This window comes from Schistocerca gregaria, chromosome 3 (assembly GCF_023897955.1).
Source record: "Schistocerca gregaria isolate iqSchGreg1 chromosome 3, iqSchGreg1.2, whole genome shotgun sequence".
NCBI lineage: Eukaryota > Metazoa > Arthropoda > Insecta > Orthoptera > Acrididae > Schistocerca > Schistocerca gregaria.
The window spans coordinates 306,500,202-306,518,033 of NC_064922.1; the positions used below are offsets into that span (position 1 = coordinate 306,500,202).

At 40.7% G+C, this 17,832-nt stretch overlaps 1 protein-coding gene across 1 annotated transcript in view; it reads left to right on the plus strand.

Annotated features, from left to right (window-relative positions):
* The window catches only part of LOC126354384 (condensin-2 complex subunit D3-like), a 120,665-nt gene that overhangs the window by 44,701 nt on the left and 58,132 nt on the right, over positions 1-17,832 (plus strand). Inside the window, exon 6 of the mRNA XM_050003985.1 lies at positions 14,270-14,444. Coding sequence (XP_049859942.1) covers positions 14,270-14,444 — 175 coding nt within the window. The remainder of the gene's footprint in view (positions 1-14,269; positions 14,445-17,832) is intronic.

Sequence of the window (17,832 nt, forward strand, 5' to 3'; positions counted from 1 at the left end):
GGTGATTGCTTACAAAATCCTCATGCAACTCATTCTGGAATATTGCTCAAGTGTGCTGGACACATACCGTATAGGACTAACAGGAGAGATTGGATGTATATAGAAAAGGGCAGCACGGATGGTCACAGGTTTCTTTGCCCTGTGGGAGAGTGTCAGAGAGATGATGAAGAAACTGAACTGGTAGACTGATGGAGATAGACATAAACTGCCCTGAAAAACACTACTTACAAAGTCTCAAGAAGTGACTTTAAATGATGAGTCCAGAAATATGCCACAACCCCATACTTATCGCTCACATTGTGATCGTGAGGACAAGATTAGATTAATTACAGCACCCACAGCATCATTTAAACAGTCGTTTTTCCCATGGTCAGTGGGAAGAAACCCTAATAACTGTTACAATCTGATAAACCCTCTGCCGAGCACTTCACAGTGGTTTTCAGAGTGTAGATGTAGATTTGAACCTGTGACCTTTGCCTTTCTTCAGCAAGGTCTCCGCAGACTGTGTAATCCAAGCATGACTTATGATCTGCCCTCACCCCTTCGCGGATTTACTTCTGCCAGTATCTCATCTCCTGTCTTCCAAACTTTGTAGGAGGTATCATGCACACCTTTCAGGACCAGCACTCACGGAAGAAAGGATATTATGGAGACATAACATAGCCACAACATGGAGGATTGTTTCCAGAATGAATTTTCACTGTATGGCTGAGTGTTCACTGATTTGAAACTTCCTGGTAGATTAAAACTGCGTTCTGGACCAGGACTTGAACCTGGGACTTTGGTTTTTCACAGATAAATGCTCTACTGACTGAGCTTTCCAAACACAACTCCCTACCCACCCTCGTAGCTTTACCCCTGCCAGTACCTCATCTCCTACCATCTAAACTAGTGTCCTTTCTTCCAGGCATGCAGGGAAACTTCTGTGATTTTGAAAGGTAGGAGATGACGTACTGGCAGAAGTAAAGCTGTGAGTGGCGTCATGAGTCATGCTTGCTGGATAGCTGAGCACTTGCTCAGAAAGGCAGAATGGTCCCAGGTTTGAGTCCTAGTCTGACACACAGTTTCAATTTACCAGGCAGTTCCAATTAAATATTGTTTTGGAAAACTAGACCTCACACAGGTCAATTTGATACCCTGTTTGTCCATTTCCTGCTCTTCATTTGGCTGAGAAAATTTGAGCAAAAATTTTCTCTCAGACCACTAATGAAATTTTTCTTATTTACACTTATTACTTTCAAGCACTTACACCCTTTTTTGCAAAACTAGATTAGACTTAATGCGGTTCACTTACATGCACCATTTGTCCATTTTCATCTCTTCATTTAGCTATAAAAATCTGGACAAAAATCCATTGTGTAAATTGTGCAGTCTTTGGTTTTGCCCTGCCTAAGCATATGTAATACTGGAAATCAATTATTATTATTATTATTATTATTATTATTATTATTATTATTATTATTTTGCCCCTGGAAGCTGTTAGATAGGCAACGTTCAGGGACGGGTGACCATTTAAGCTGTTTAGTAATATAGATGTTCATATTAACCCCTACAGCTCTGTCTGACGACTATCCCTCTACCTTCTGTCTGCACAGAAGGCAAGTGAAGAATAATGGTCTTTTCTTCACTACACAATCTCATGGATCGTATAATTCTCCTTTCAATAAATGGGATCTCTGCAGTACTCAGGCTCTTAGAAACAACATGGGACTGGGACCTAACTGAATCAACACTCATATGCTACACAGTCTCTCCGTAGATTACCAACATCATATTCTTGCAGTTTTTAATTGTATCTGGTGTGAAGGTGAGCTTACAAGCTACTGGAGTAAAAGTACAATTGTCTGCTACTGGAGGAAAAGTACAATTGTCCACCTCTTGAAACCAGGTAAAGATATGTTTTAGTTAGACAGCTGTAAGTCCACCAGTGTCACAAGAGTTGTTTGTAAGTTGATCAAACAAATGGCAAACTGACAGCTGTGTTGTCTCTAGATCCATGAGCCTCACAAATGTTCCATGTAAGCTGAGTGGACAAACGGTGAATCAATGTCTGTGTAAAAGTCTGCTATAAGGACAACTTATGCCTATCATCAACACCTCCTTGCAACCTTCTTTGACTTATAAAAGGCATGTGATAGCTCATGGCATTACCACATCCCTGCCACACTGACTGATTTTTTAGAGATCCCCTCCTGATTGTAACTGGAATTTTCTCTCTCCGGTTGTTTCTCATTCTGGTCAGTGTATCTAGCACTACCATCCACACACAGGAAGTGGGCTCCCACAGGGGTGGTTGCTGAGTGTGACCATTCTCTGATACCAATCAGTTGACTCAAAGAGGTTATGGACCAGTGGCTTCACTGTTCTCATATATCTCAACAATTTTTGTATGTACTATAGTTGTTCAACCACAAATTTTGACGAATGACGGTGTGCCATAAGGAAAGCCTGATTCTAGATCGTCACTCATGACTTTCAATTTTTCACTGCGAGGACATGTGTTATTTGCTTCTGCCGATGTAGAACTGTTCATACACATCAGAACTTTTTCTTCATAATGAAATGTTCAGTGTGTAAAGTCATCTTTCTGTTTGGGACTTTTATTTTATACTCGGTTGATGTGGCTACCACATATCCACCAACTTGAAAATAATAACTGCCAGTGGAAGAAACTCATCATCCTCCATGCCTCCTGGGGTGCAAACCATTCTGCCTTCTTTACAGAGCCTTGTCCTATCTCAGCTGCATTTGGGGTGCCTGGCTTATAGACCATCAGACCCACCTGTATTACATCTGCTAGACTTTGTACAGCAGCTGGATCATTCTTGTGACTGGTACCTTTGGATTAGCCCTGTGAACTATCTCCTAGCAGAGGTTGGACATTGACTGTATAAATCAGATGTCACATTAATACTCAAATAGGTAATACATTATCTTCAGCTATCATGAGCATCCACATCAACATATCCTTCTCTCCAGGAGGGTGGGCTGCCCCCCCCCCCCTCCTCTCCCATTCTTCTGCTTTTATCTATTGACCCTCTTGTCAAGTCATGTTCACAAATGTCTGCGTACCTCACCCAAAGGTCTCCTTCGGACTAAAGGAAAATACAAACCACTGTGCCTTTCGGACAGGTTCCTCCAAGTTCTTGGGAAACTAATCTGTTCAAAAGTCATTTATACTGATGGCTGGAAGTTTGACAATTGCAGCAGTTAAATGCCTTCTTCATCCATTCCAGCTGTCACAAACAGCAGTTTAGAATCAGTGGTTGTTATCCAAGCCCTCCATTAAACTTGCACTTGAACTCTTGAGAACTAATTAAGCAGCTGTGACCCTCTGAACAGACAACAGACCACAGTCCACACCCCAATGCTATCCTCAGAATGTGCTGGTCTTGATTGTACATGATATTCATCCTGATCCATGGTACTGGGAGCTTGATTGTATTTCTCTGAACCACAAGTTATATTCGGATTCCAGGAATGAGCTAACTGTTTGGTTAGCAGAGAAGACTGCGAAGACGGAAATCTTGTACGAGGATGAGTCAAATGAAATCATTAAATATTTTTTAAAAATATCATTTACTGTGCAGATGTGGTACAAAGCTGTATCACTATTCAACATAATCTCCCCCACACTCAATGCAAGTCCTCCAGCACTTACAAAGTGCATCTTTTGGTAGCCCACGCAACCACTCATGCACCGTGTGGCGTACCTTTTCATCAGAACGGAACTTCTTGCCTCCCATTGCATCTTTGAGTGGTCCAAACATATGGAAATCACTTGGTGATGAGGAAAGGCGCCATTCCTTGCTCGTTCTCTTTGTTTCCGGTTGGTGGATGTGAACCCAGGTTTCGTCCCCAGTAATGATTCTTGCAAGGAAGCCATCACCTACTTGTTCAAAGTGCCAAAGAAGTTCTTCACAAGCATCAACACGTCGTCCTCTCATTTCAGGAGTCAGCTGCCGTGGCACCCTCTTGCAAACACTTTGTGAAACTGGAGCACATCATGCACAATGTGGTGTGTTGATCCATTACTAATCTGTAAACATGCTGCAACGTCATTCAGTGTCACTCGGCGGTTTTCCTTCACTATGGATTCAACTACTGCAATGTTCTGTGGAGTCACAACTCATTGTGCTTGACCTGGACGACGACCATCTTCCACTTATGTCACATCATTTGCGAACTTCCTACTCCATTCGTAGACTTGCTGCTGTGACAAACGTGCATCACCGTACTGAACCTTCATTCGTTGATGAATTTCAGTAGGTTTCACACCTTCACTACGCAAAAACCGAATAACAGAACACTGTTCTTCCCTGGTGCAAGTCGCAAGTGGGGCAGCCATCTTTATACTGACACTGCGACGGTATGTGTGCATCTGCACTATGCAGCCACCTACAGGCCATTCTGCACGCTGTTTGTAGCACGCTTACCAACTTACAGGATAATGGCCAGTGCGAAATTTCAATTTGTTCTTACAAATTTAAGGTTTTCATTTGACTCACCCTCGTAGATGGGGATAGTGGGATGCAACTTGCACTCAACATTGTGTGCAGCTATTGGAAGCTCAGAGTGGGGAATAGCATGCTACAGCCATTATGAACAAGCTACAAACTATAAAAGGGTCCATGGCTGCTTGGCAGTCTTCGCTTCATTATTCCCATAGGGAATGTACTATCATTTGCTGGCTCTGTGTCAGCTACCCTCGGCCAACTCAAGGTTATGTTTCGAGGAAGGGGAGGCAGTCAGTTGTTGTGATGTCACTCTGGTGATGGCCCATATCTTTGTAACTTCTTGGAGCAGGAAATTCAAAGACAGAATATGAATTTTGAGCCATTTAGTAATCTGCTGACAAGCATAACAGGAAACTGTAGGGTGACTACAAAAGTAACAAATATCAGAGTGACAATTGAAAAAGATAAAATACAGCCAGGAAGAAAACTATTAAACAGAATCCATTTGATCTCATTCCCGTAGGGCTGGCTCTGTGTCAGCTGCACTTGGCTGATTCATGGTTATGTTTTCAGGCAAGGGGACCCATCTTGTTGTGATGCCACTCTGTTGGTGACCCATTTAGTGCATTGCAGATTCTTGGAGCAGGAAATTGAAAGATCAGAATATGATTTTTTAACCGTCAAGCAATCTGCTGAAAAGCATAACAGGAAACTGTAGGGTGACTACAAAAGTAACAAGTATCAGGTTGATAATTGAAGAAGACAAAACTCTGCCCCAGAAGAAAACTATTAAACTCAGTCCATTTGATCAAATGAATTATAAAATTATCTGTCATCCCTGTAAGATATGAAAACCTCCATAAAAAAAGTGAGATGCAGAAAGAGTAAAAAAATTGCGGTCCAATGTGAAGAGTAAAACAGGAAGAGACTTAGCCTCACAAACCAAGAACATGACTGACTGTGTAGACAAGGGTGATAATGAGATGGTCAATAAAAAGGACACTAATTAAGATAACAGAGAAGAATGAAGTTTATGGAAGAGGTTAAGAAGAACAAATTGAAAGTGTAACAAAGGCAGGGTGTGTTAGCTCACTACAGCTATTAGAGGAAGATTTTGAAAATATGCAGTTGTAGCAGAGCCTACAGATGATAACAGAAATTACAAAGAGAATATAAACAGTTGTGAACATGACATTAGAAACAGAAGGAGGGTTTAGTTGAACTCATGGCCTGTTTATGAAATATGTGAAGTCACAAAGAGACTAGGTAACTGGAGCTTAAGCATATGTTAATTATGGCAGTAATCAGTTCTGTTTCAACAACTTTCATACAAACACAGAGGAACTATAGACTGTACTTGATGTCATTTCCAAGAGGAGGACAAAGGCACTAGATGTTGAGCATCTGTACAACAATCTGTATTGTATATGATCACGTATTAGTATTAGAATGGGTCCGTACCTCTGTGCTCACTAGGTTCCCTTGGCATTCACATAAAATAAGCATGCAACTTAATGGCAGTGGATCATAGACAAATGATTAAAATCGCCCAGATAAATGTGGTGGGCAACACCATGGTGATGGTGAATTGTTGAAGGCTTTAGAAGAGATAGACTTACACGTACTTTTTGTATAGTTGTCATATTCCAGAAATGAGGGGTTACTCTACGTGCCAGACTTGCCACAGGTCGTTTACATCATACACTCCTGGAAATTGAAATAAGAACACCGTGAATTCATTGTCCCAGGAAGAGGAAACTTTATTGACACATTCCTGGGGTAAGATACATCACATGATCACACTGACAGAACCACAGGCACATAGACACAGGCAACAGAGCATGCACAATGTCGGCAATAGTACAGTGTATATCCACCTTTCACAGCAATGCAGGCTGCTATTCTCCCATGGAGACGATCGTAGAGATGCTGGATGTAGTCCTGTGGAACGGCTTGCCATGCCATTTCCACCTGGCACCTCAGTTGGACCAGCATTCGTGCTGACGTGAGAACCGCGTGAGACGACGCTTCATCCAGTCCCAAACATGCTCAATGGGGGACAGATCCGGAGATCTTGCTGGCCAGGGTAGTTGACTTACACCTTCTAGAGCATGTTGGGTGGCACTGGATACATGCGGACGTGCATTGTCCTGTTAGAACAGCAAGTTCCCTTGCCGGTCTAGGAATGGTAGAACGATGGGTTCGATGACGGTTTGGATGTACCGTGCACTATTCAGTGTCCCCTCGACGATCACCAGAGGTGTACGGCCAGTGTAGGAGATCGCTCCCCACACCATGATGCCGGGTGTTGGCCCTGTGTGCCTCGGTCATATGCAGTCCTGATTGTGGTGCTCACCTGCACAGCGCCAAACACGCATACGACCATCATTGGCACCAAGGCAGAAGCGACTCTCATCGCTGAAGACGACACGTCTCCATTCGTCCCTCCATTCACGCCTGTCGCGACACCACTGGAGGCGGGCTGCACGATGTTGGGGCGTGAGCGGAAGACGGCCTAACGGTGTGCGGGACCGTAGCCCAGTTTCATGGAGACGCTTGCGAATGGTCCTCGCCGATACCCCAGGAGCAACAGTGTCCCTAACTTGCTGGGAAATGGCGGTGCAGTCCCCTACGGCACTGCGTAGGATCCTAAGGTCTTGGCGTGCATCCGTGCGTCGCTGCGGTCCGGTCCCAGATCGACGGGCACGGGCACTTCCGCCGACCACTGGCGACAACACCGATGTACTGTGAAGACCTCACGCCCCACGTGTTGAGGAAGACCTCACGCCCCACGTGTTGAGCAATTCGGCGGTACGTCCACCCAGCCTGCCGCATGCCCACTATACGCCCTCGCTCAAAGTCCGTCAACTGCACATACGGTTCACGTCCACGCTGTCGCGGCATGCTACCAGTGTTAAAGACTGCGATGGAGCTCCGTATGCCATGGCAAACTGGCTGACACTGACGGCGGTGGTGCACAAATGCTGCGCAGCCAGCGCCATTCGACGGCCAACACCGCGGTTCCTGGTGTGTCCGCTGTGCCGTGCGTGTGATCATTGCTTGTACAGCCCTCTCGCAGTGTCCGGAGCAAGTATGGTGGGTCTGACACACCGGTGTCAATGTGTTATTTTTTCCATTTCCAGGAGTGTATAATCATCCAGTGGCCTGTCGTGGGGGATAAAAGTACAACAGTGACAAAGCTACATCAGCTGTGCAATGAACACATAGTGACAGTAGAAACAATGACTACCTTAGGAAAATTTTACATAACCAATCAATATTTTCAGTACAGCCAGGAGATGCAACCACATATAGCAAAGTTAAAAGCAGCAGCACTACTGCTCTACTGGGTCAGCATGGCAGACACTTTTTTGTAATCAACACAAATGGAAAATCAACATTGTGACAGCAGAGTTATGGATGAAAAACTCTGCCTCCAAGGATTGTGCAAGAGCTTGGGCTTCATGTCATGAATAGGCCTCATACCCAACCTGCTTTCTAAAAGTGCACGTGTGTGGCAACAGATATATAAATCACCTTTGCAAACTTGAAAGTCAGTGGGTACATTACAAATGGCAGATCTGTGACAGACTTCCATCAGATGATCATAATCTCATCTATTCCGCAATTACAGACACTGTGAATTACTTAGACAAGTCCCAGCAAACATAAAATCTGCACCAAGCAAATTGGGAACTTTTAAGGACAGAATTCAAGATACAGCCACTACAAGAAAGTAGATTTGATGTTGACCTAAAGTCAACGAAATGGTGCAAGTGTCACAGACAGTGCAAGACAAAGTTAATCCCAACATTTGTTAGAAAGTATACATCAAGAATCAAGTAGTAACAGATATTTGCAACAAATAAGGCTGAATCACCCATTGTATTGTCAACATTGAGATGATCCAGTGGTGTGATGACAGACTGTGAGAAATCGGCACAGTACCTACCGAGGACCCAGCTGCCGGATGATACACAAACAGAACACAGAGAGTACCATCAGTATTGTCACACTAAATTACTAGAGCAACATAGAATTGTAACTCCATGTTCCCAGGAAGAAGTGCAAGACAAAGGCAATCCCAACATTTGTTAGAAAGCATACATCAAGAATAAAATAGTAACAGATATTTGCAACAAATGAGATTGATCCAGTGGTGTGATGACAGACTGTGAGAAATCAGCACAGTACCTACCGAGGACCTTGCTGCCAGATGATAGAACAACAGAACACAGAGTGTACCATCGGTATTGTCACACTAAAGAACAAAAACACTTGCGTCAGATAGAATTATGGAGGACATGTCGTATTGACTAGTAGACCAGGTTGTTCCATATCTGACAGTGTTATTACATGAATGTCTTTTGCCGGTATGGGCACCTGGAATCCGGAAAATCGTGGCTATCATTATACTGAAGTAAAGGAAAACAAATATCCAAGGAAAGTCAAGTCTTAGAGGCTGATTTGTTTGGTTAATGGACTAGTCAAAGTACACGAAAAGCTTCTGTGCCGTTGCCTGAGGGATCAAAGACGATTGTTGCATGCGATCCCTGGGGTATGGGCCCCATTTATATTGATAACACCACAGATGGCAAGTACATTATCGGCGTAATGATCAATTCATCTGGAGCATTTGATAATTTATGATGGTCTGCCCTGTTCAAAAGACTGAAACAGATTTAGTGCCTCAGGTGTGTCTATAACATCTTGCAATAAAATTGCGCTGACCCGCAGGTGAAGTTGGAATATCCTGGAAAGAAAATTGTGAAAAGGCTGCTCACTGGGCTTTTTTGGGTCTAGAATTCTGGTATGGTGGCATAGTATGATTAGGGAACACATGTCAGTGCATGGCAAGCACTAGAGTCTGTATCACGTATGCAGACGATCTGCTAATTATTGTATTTGCCAACATGAGGCTAAGTTAGAGGAAAGTAGTTCAGAAGTTCTTGAAACATTTTGTAACCGGAGCATAGAAAATAAATTGATGATAACACACAAAACAGTTTATTTGTTACTAAAAGGAATGTTATTAAGATTGAGAATCCCAACAATTCTAATTAATGCCCCACATGTGAAGAGAAAAGAAGTATAAAAGTACCTTGGCATAAACATTGACTAAAATCAAGACCAGCAGAAACCATTTACCATATTTTAATGCCTAAAATACTGAAAAGAAAAGCATCTGTTGGCAAAAGAAGATTTCAGCTACCTCTAACTGATGTATCACTATACTATTTTTGTTATTATTGTGGGCTAAAGGCTGTGCATATGGGCTCATAGAGTCAGAAAGGTAAAGAAAGGACAAGTTTATCAGTGAGTACAGAGAAACTCATTTCTGCTCTTGTCAGGCATGTGTAGAACAATGCCCCCTTAAATGCTTCTGGTGATATTAGGCTTACTACCACAGGACTTAGCCATAAGCAAGAGCAGTGCACTGTATTGGCTTGGATAGGGTGAAGATGTTAAGGTAAAGGATATACTGTAAGAAAAGCCTCATTGGAAAATAAAATGAAGGCATGCATTGGTAGAAAATGGCAAGAAATCTAAGACAGGGCAAAAACAGGGAAGAGAACCTACCAGTTCTTGCTTGACATAAAATAAAGACCAGGAATGTCATACTACTTTCTGGCCAAGGGAGCTGTACACTACCTGCCTGGACTTGGTTCACAACCCTGCTACTTACTGAAAATACGCCAGCACACCACAGATGCTTGTGAAAGTGAAGCAATCGGCACACTGGTACACTCCATATGGGAGTGCATCATTGGATAGGTTGTTACACACCAGGGTAGAAATGTTTTAGTAATGTGCCACCCAGTAACATAATAAGAAATGAGGAATTGTGGGACAAGCTGAACATCCTGGCAGCTAAAATATCAACTTACGAATTGAAAGCATACATGGCTGACGACAAAGAACAGGCCACACATAATGACAGCAAGACGGACCATGACAGAATGTACAACTACAACAATCTTCTAGAAGCAGTGAGGAGATGAGCCTCAGCGAGGACTCGAAAGTATTTCCGGAGACCCTGACAGTCACTTTCAAATATCATCTCCTTGTGTGACATGACAGCACAGCCTCTGTGAACCCTGAGTTGTACCTCAGCATGCCAAGGGCAAGCAGTCCAAACAAAATAAGGAAATCTAGTTTTGGTTCTGATGCCATGAACCAAAGTGTATGTGCTGCTGTGTAGTGCAGTGCTTACAGTACACTATAGTGTAGTCTAGAATTATAAATTACAATATTTGTGATGTGGCATACAACCCATAGCATATGCCTTTTAAATTCCTAGTGAGCATATATCTGTGCACCAAAAGTCCAAAATGGCAAAAGGATAGTATGTAGACTTTTTAAATTATTTTTATTTATTTATTTTTGAAAGAAGATATTTTATGTAGATGTTTTTTCATTAAACACCATAATGCAGAATTATGAAATTTTTTGTTTAAATATTGCGTGTTATATGCATATACAGGGTGGTCCATTGATAATGACAGGGCCAGACATCTCACGAAATAAGCGTCAAACGAAAAAACTACAAAGAACGAGAATCACAAAAACGTCGGTGTTGAGAATGCTACATCAATATCGAACACCAGGAATTGCATGGCGACGACTTTGAACATCGTGTACAGTTCTGCCACCGGGCACAAGAGTAATTACGGAACAATGACAGATTTTTTTTGCAGACATTCTATTTAGCGACGAAGCGTCATTCACCAACAGCAGTAACGTGAACCGGCATAATATGCACTATTGGGCAACAGAAAATCCACGATGGGTGTGAGAAGTGGAACATCAGTGACCTTGGCAGGTTAATGTATGGTGTTGCATTATGGGAGGAAGGATAATTAGCCCCCATTTTATTGATGGCATTCTAAATGGTGCAATGTATGCTGATTTCCTACGTAATGTTCTACCGATGTTACTGCAAGATGTTTCACTGCTGGACAGAATGGCGATGTACTTCCAACATGATGGATGTCCGGCACATAGCTCGCGTACGGTTGAAGCAGCATTGAATAGCATATTTCATGACAGGTGGATTGGTCGTCGAAGCACCATACCATGGCCCGCACGTCCACCGGATCTGATGTCCCCAGATATCTTCCTGTGGGGAAAGTTGAAGGGTATTTGCTATTGCGATCCACTGACAACGCCTGACAACATGTGTCAGCACATTGACAATGCATGTGCGAACATTATGGAAGGCGAACTACTTGCTGTTCAGAGGAATGGAATGTTGTTACACGTATTGCCAAATGCATTGAAGTTGACGGACGTTATTTTGAGTATTTATTTCATTAATGTGGTATTTACAGGTAATCATGCTGTAACAACATGCGTTCTCAGAAATGATAAGTTCACAAAGGTACATGTATCACATTGGAGCAACCAAAATAAAATGTTCAAACATACCTACATTCTGTATTTTAATTTAAAAAACCTACCTGTTACCGACTGTTCATCTAAAATTGTGAGCCGTATGTTTATGACTATTACAGCGCCATCTATCACAAAGCGAAAATAGTGGTCCAACTAAAACATTCATATTTCTTTACGTACTACACGAATATGTAATAAAAAAAGGGGGGTTCCTATTTTTAAAAATGCAGTGATATCCATTTGACTTATGACAGCGCCATCTAGCAGGCCAACCATAGCGCCATCTGGTTTCCCCCTTCAAGCTAGACAAGTTTCGTTCTTTGTAGTTTTTTTGTTTGATGCTTATTTTGTGAGATATTTGGCCTGGTCACGATCAGTGGACCACCCTGTATACCAATTCATTTGTATCATTTGGTCAGATCTGGTTTACATTTTATTCAAGAGAATGATTTATCCCCATTTGAAGTTTGCAAGTTTGTCCCCATGGTCTAAACATCTCTTTTTACCATTATATGGCATAAACATTCTTCAGTCTTGTGCAGTGACTGGGTGTGTTAGTTTGTGGTGGTGGTGGTGGGAGAGGCACAGGGGGCAGGGGTTGCATGTCAGATGCAGAAAGACAAGTGACAGGAAGCCTCCATCTGTTTTCAGCCAATGCACCTTCCCCACCTCACTTTAATTTATTATGTTTCATGACTGTTTCACCTTTGCTCATTTTCTTACCTCGCTTTACACTTCAAATGAGATCGCCAAAGAGCACACTACCCCCAGGCGTGCCTGGCTGCTTCTGATGGGTGCACCTACCCTACGTCATTGCATGTTTTACTTTCCTGCAGTTGTTATTCCTTCACTTCTACCTTTTACTTGGTTCTAAGGCGCAACTGATACCTTAAAGGATCAAATCGGCTATTCATCCCTTTTTCCTTCTGGAATCCTTTGATAATTGAGGGAATAAGGGAGGAGCAATGATCTGTAGTCCTTCACCCCACTATCTTATTACAGACAAACTATTCTAAAATGTAAGGTTGTAGCATACTATAAATTACTTGGTTTCATTTATGGGCTGAAGGAGATGACTTACATCCTCCATAGCTTCCTGTAGCTTGCAGACTTCATTGCTGCATCATTTATGTTATGTACTTAAGGAATATTTCACACTGATTTCAAGTGTTACCATTATCTTGGATAATTTTTTCATGCAGTAGGCCACTGTAAGAAAATATTCTTTTTTCCAATTCCATCTCACAATGAAGTATTATCCTCCTGAATATGTATGATACAAATTGTAAATACGATGCATTGCACAGCGTAGTGGATCCATTTCCTGAGACTGAATGAGGCAGACAATACCATGAAGCATTTGCATCTGTTGTCACAGCAAAGAATTTGTGGTAATGTAAGAGCCTGCATATGAATATTTTGCTTGACAGTGTTTTAAAAGGGCAAAAAAACTAGTTTGATAGAAAAAAATGTTGTGCAAAAATAAAAATTTGTTTCATATCATAACCAAGTTCAAATTCATTTATCCAGTAGGGTAATCAGGGGTCTCGTATGCTGGTGCTTTTCTCAGCCCAGTTTTATCTGGACCATACTCCACTTTCGTGAATAAAAATGTTTTATAGGTACTCAGTGTGTGGTAACCCACAAGACTTTAACAATGTTTACAACATGCAAATAAATGCAAACACCTGAAGATGGCTTGCAAGGCATCTTCAAATGTTATCTTGGAAAAACAAACGCTTATAAAAGCAACTGGTTGCAGCTAATTCGTTAAAAAATGTTATCAGTTTCACCAATTGCAGTGTTCTGATACATCCACAATGCAAAAATTATTTACTAATGTTAATACAACAGGGAACAGAAAAACAAAATATGGCATTGAGATAGGTGGTACCACTCAACAAACAATGAGGAGTAACTTAGTGAAGTTCTTCTGGCAGCCAGACTGAAACTAATGCGGGCTAGATTCGGTCTGTGGACCATCAGCTGCCCACCTGCGATGTAGGCTGTTACTGTCCAATGCTTGCCCTCATTCTGCTCTGGCTCTGTGTGCAGTTCACTTCTTTACTGAATTGTTTAAGCTGCCTAGCCATGTGGCACTCCTAACATTGCACTCATTGTTAAACCTGGTACTTATGATCAGAAACTATACATATTCCATGAGTCACAATGTGTTTTTATGTTGTATGTTGCAACACAGTGATGTGTGAAATGTGTTATGCAAATCACTTGCAGTGCTGATAATGCCAGTCATGCGCACATCTGGTTTTAGTTAGAACAAAAATATTACAAGAATCACAGTTACCAGCTTAATGAAGTTCCTAATTTGTAATATTTTTTATAGAAGTTTACCACACTTACCAATTCATTCTTGTATATACTAGCTGTTTTACACATAGTTTATTTTTTATTTTTAGATGTGTGAGGATTACATAAAGGAGCATCATCCTGATACTGGGAAGATGCCAAATGTGCCAGAATTTTCTCGATATATTTTTGCTATTGGTGAAGCTTCTCAATACTGTCCTGAAGAAGTTGAGAAAGACACGGAGTACAGACTTGTAAAGCTTTTGTTTCCGAAAAAGCTCCCAGGTAGGCGAACAGTTAGTTCCTGTATCATTAGAGTAAATGCTTTTCTTCGTGATCCAGCCATATTTCTGATAGGCTGGTGTCTGTCTTATATCTATTTTCATATAATGAGATGTGCTATCAGTTTGGATCTCTCATAATGTATAGTGCCTGTTCTGAATTTTAGAAATAATAATAGTTTTATGCATGCACATTAATGTGAGGAAGTGGCAGAAATCTGTTTTGAGGTAATGGGTTCACAAACATTTGAAAAACGTGTCTGATGAAGGAGAGGAAAATCACATTTAGCTCGATAATCATTGTAAAAGCATTTAGGACATCCATCTTGATCAACTAGGTGTCAGAAACATCCTATGCAACATGCACCAATTGCTAGTGGCACTGAACCGAAATGATATAAGAAGAGACATTTATTTCTTTATTCATTTTCATTAGTGGCCCATCACGTAGGTAACTAATATGGATCGAATCTTTTTACATGACACTTTTGAAACATATTTTACAGAACCCTTCTTCTTTTTGCTAGAGAGTTAAATTATAATATATTTATCTACCACTAGTGTGTCAATTAATTCTCAGGCTGACGCACATGATGTTCATTGGGCAGTTACTAAAGGTCGTCTTTTCAGTGAGCATCTTGCAGCTTTGAACTGTGTGTATCTCAGGCAGCCTCTGAAGTTGAAGCTCAATGGAGGCAATTTGGATGTATTTCAGTCAGCTCATAGGTCGTGCATTCTGCACCCCATTAAGGGATGTGGCAAGCCTATTCATGTTTCCATCATCAGTTGCATTACCTGGTGGTGTTAAGGAACAAGTTCAAATCTGAAATAATGGAGCAAAGAGGACAGCATGTATGTAAGTGTAAACCATCAAATTAAAAAATGTGTGGTGAAAACTATTCAAAATTTTGAGTGGCAATGACATTCACTATCCAGAATATTATGTGCGAAATACAATATATTAAAGAAAGAAATAACATAGAACTTAGAACTAAATAAACTCTTCTGAAAATTGCAGACAGGGGTAAAAAGTTTTTTGAAAACTGAAGAAATACTTGTACATATTGGTGAAAATTCAGATGCACAACTAAAGCATAATGGCTGAGCAATAAACAACATATTGCTAAAGGAATGGGAAGAAAAATGACCATGTATACCAGAGCATTGCCTGATATTTTTCTTATGTAACAAGTCTGTTATTCTGCCTAATAATGGAACTTTCACTGTAAGCTCAGCTTTCTCCACTATCAGATAGTCCAACATTTCTGTCAGTAAGACAAGACTTGTCAAATATTAAAACCATGCTTTTTTCGGGACTATAAACTTTTTGTCAAAATTTAAAAGTTATTAACATGCCAGGCCTATCTAGATAAGGTAGAATTTAGTATTTTTAAAAGGTTTACAGCCGTGATGGAGGCATGATTTTAAACTTTACAGGGTTTACAGGAGATGTGAAATCTAACGTAAAGAGTAACATTTGTTCATGTGTACCCTTGTCAGTGAGTACTGTTGATGTTTATATTAGAATTTTTCATAGCAAGCCACTGTTAAATGTAGAGAAAGCAGTGGTTCATGGAAAGAATATGTCAAAAGCCAGTTAATAAAAAAGAAAGAAACGTATGTTCTTAAAATGGGTTACACGGTACTGCAGTTGGTTAGTCACCATTGTTGATGGTTTTAAACTCTAACATAGTAGATGATATTGGTATTGTATCTTTTGAATAATTACATATGTAGTAGAGTCATGGCCTAGAAAACATTCACTCTATTGTTTAGTATCTTTTAAACATTATTCATATTACCTAAAATATCTTTGTTCTATTACTAATGGAAGGACTGAAGTATATAGAGGCATCAAGTGGTCAATAGGCACTTACAAGTTCTTCTTGAAAGCTAACACATACACCATCGTGGCTAGAGTGTCCTCTCTGACTACACTGGAATGGCGGAGAAACTTGACGGGGGTGAGGTTTCGTATTGAGTAGAGGGGGCAAGGGGAGAAAGAATGCAGGGAGCAGGAGGGATGTTTGGAGATAAGGATGACTGACCAATGGGAGGAAGAGGCAGCACGTGCACAAGATAGAAATTTGCCAGCTTTGTATCTGATGCAAGTAGTGGGAGTTTTATGTGGTGCACAATGATGTGAAGGTGTTGACAGGGGGAAGATTTAACAAAGGGAGAGGGAGGTTATGATGAAGAAGACCTGAGTGTAGAGTGATTGAAGTGGAGTGATTGCTGAGAAGGGAGGCGGGGCATAGGGCAGCAGCTAGTGGAGTTTGAGGCCTGCAATTCCTGTCCAGAAGTGTAGCAATATTTTTGGTTGTGTTTATGTGGTTCTCAATCATTCAAGATCTGAGCTAGACTGTGAGCGGATAATCTTCGGTTCTTTTATTACTTGCATTCCACTGAGGACTTTCCATTACAGTATTTATTCTATTGAAAAGTGAAGAAAAGAAAGTTAAATTCTATTAAATGATTAATAATGATATTTTGTTCACAAGAAAGGTGTATCCTTTAAGTCACAATGCGAGAAAAGATTTGTCATGCTGGATCATTGATCTGTTTATGCATGTTATGCTTCAGATTCCATAGTGTGTCACAATATTTGATATATTTATTTGGCAAATAGGTCATTACAATAACAACATTATAACATGAACTTTTCTTTAGTTTGTTATAGTTATGAACTCAGTTCCCATTAGGGGCAGCTTAAAAGCATACAGTATCAATAATAAGTTTAAAACATGGGCAGGAGTTAGTAAGCAAGGTAGTAATCTCAATATTTTTGAATCTCAATCTCCATACTGATTAGAGCTTAAGCTTATAAGTCAGTTCATTTGCAGCCCATTTTGCACTTTGTAATATTACCGATTGCAGGGAGAGAGGAATCTGTAAGTTAAGACTTTTCTTATTTTCATTTAGTAACTTCATACAGGTTTACATTCTGCAATAATTCATTTTAAGAAGAATGTCTTCATTGCACAATAATGTGCCATAAAAAAATATGTGATGCGCAGCCTTGACTACCTTGTAGACAACTGCTTAAGAAGTTAGATATTTTAACAACAGAATCATAGTACATATTTCCTCTCATGAAATTTGTTTGAAACGATCAAGTAGAGTTCAGAAGGACTAATGGCATCTATAATTACTGCTCTAGAAGAAAAAGCATATTTAGTGCAAAAATATTACAAACTTTATTCTTGATATTCCAACCTGTAGTTTCCCATGTGTAAACATTGTTTTCTGTTATGTGAACCCATCTGTGTGGCATTCAGCCATATTTGAAACCAGTTACATTTAGCAATGTTAAAGTGTAGGCTCAACCACCTTTCACTATGCAAAAGCACTAGAAGTGACACATTTCAAAGGAATAACCCTTCTTCATCAGA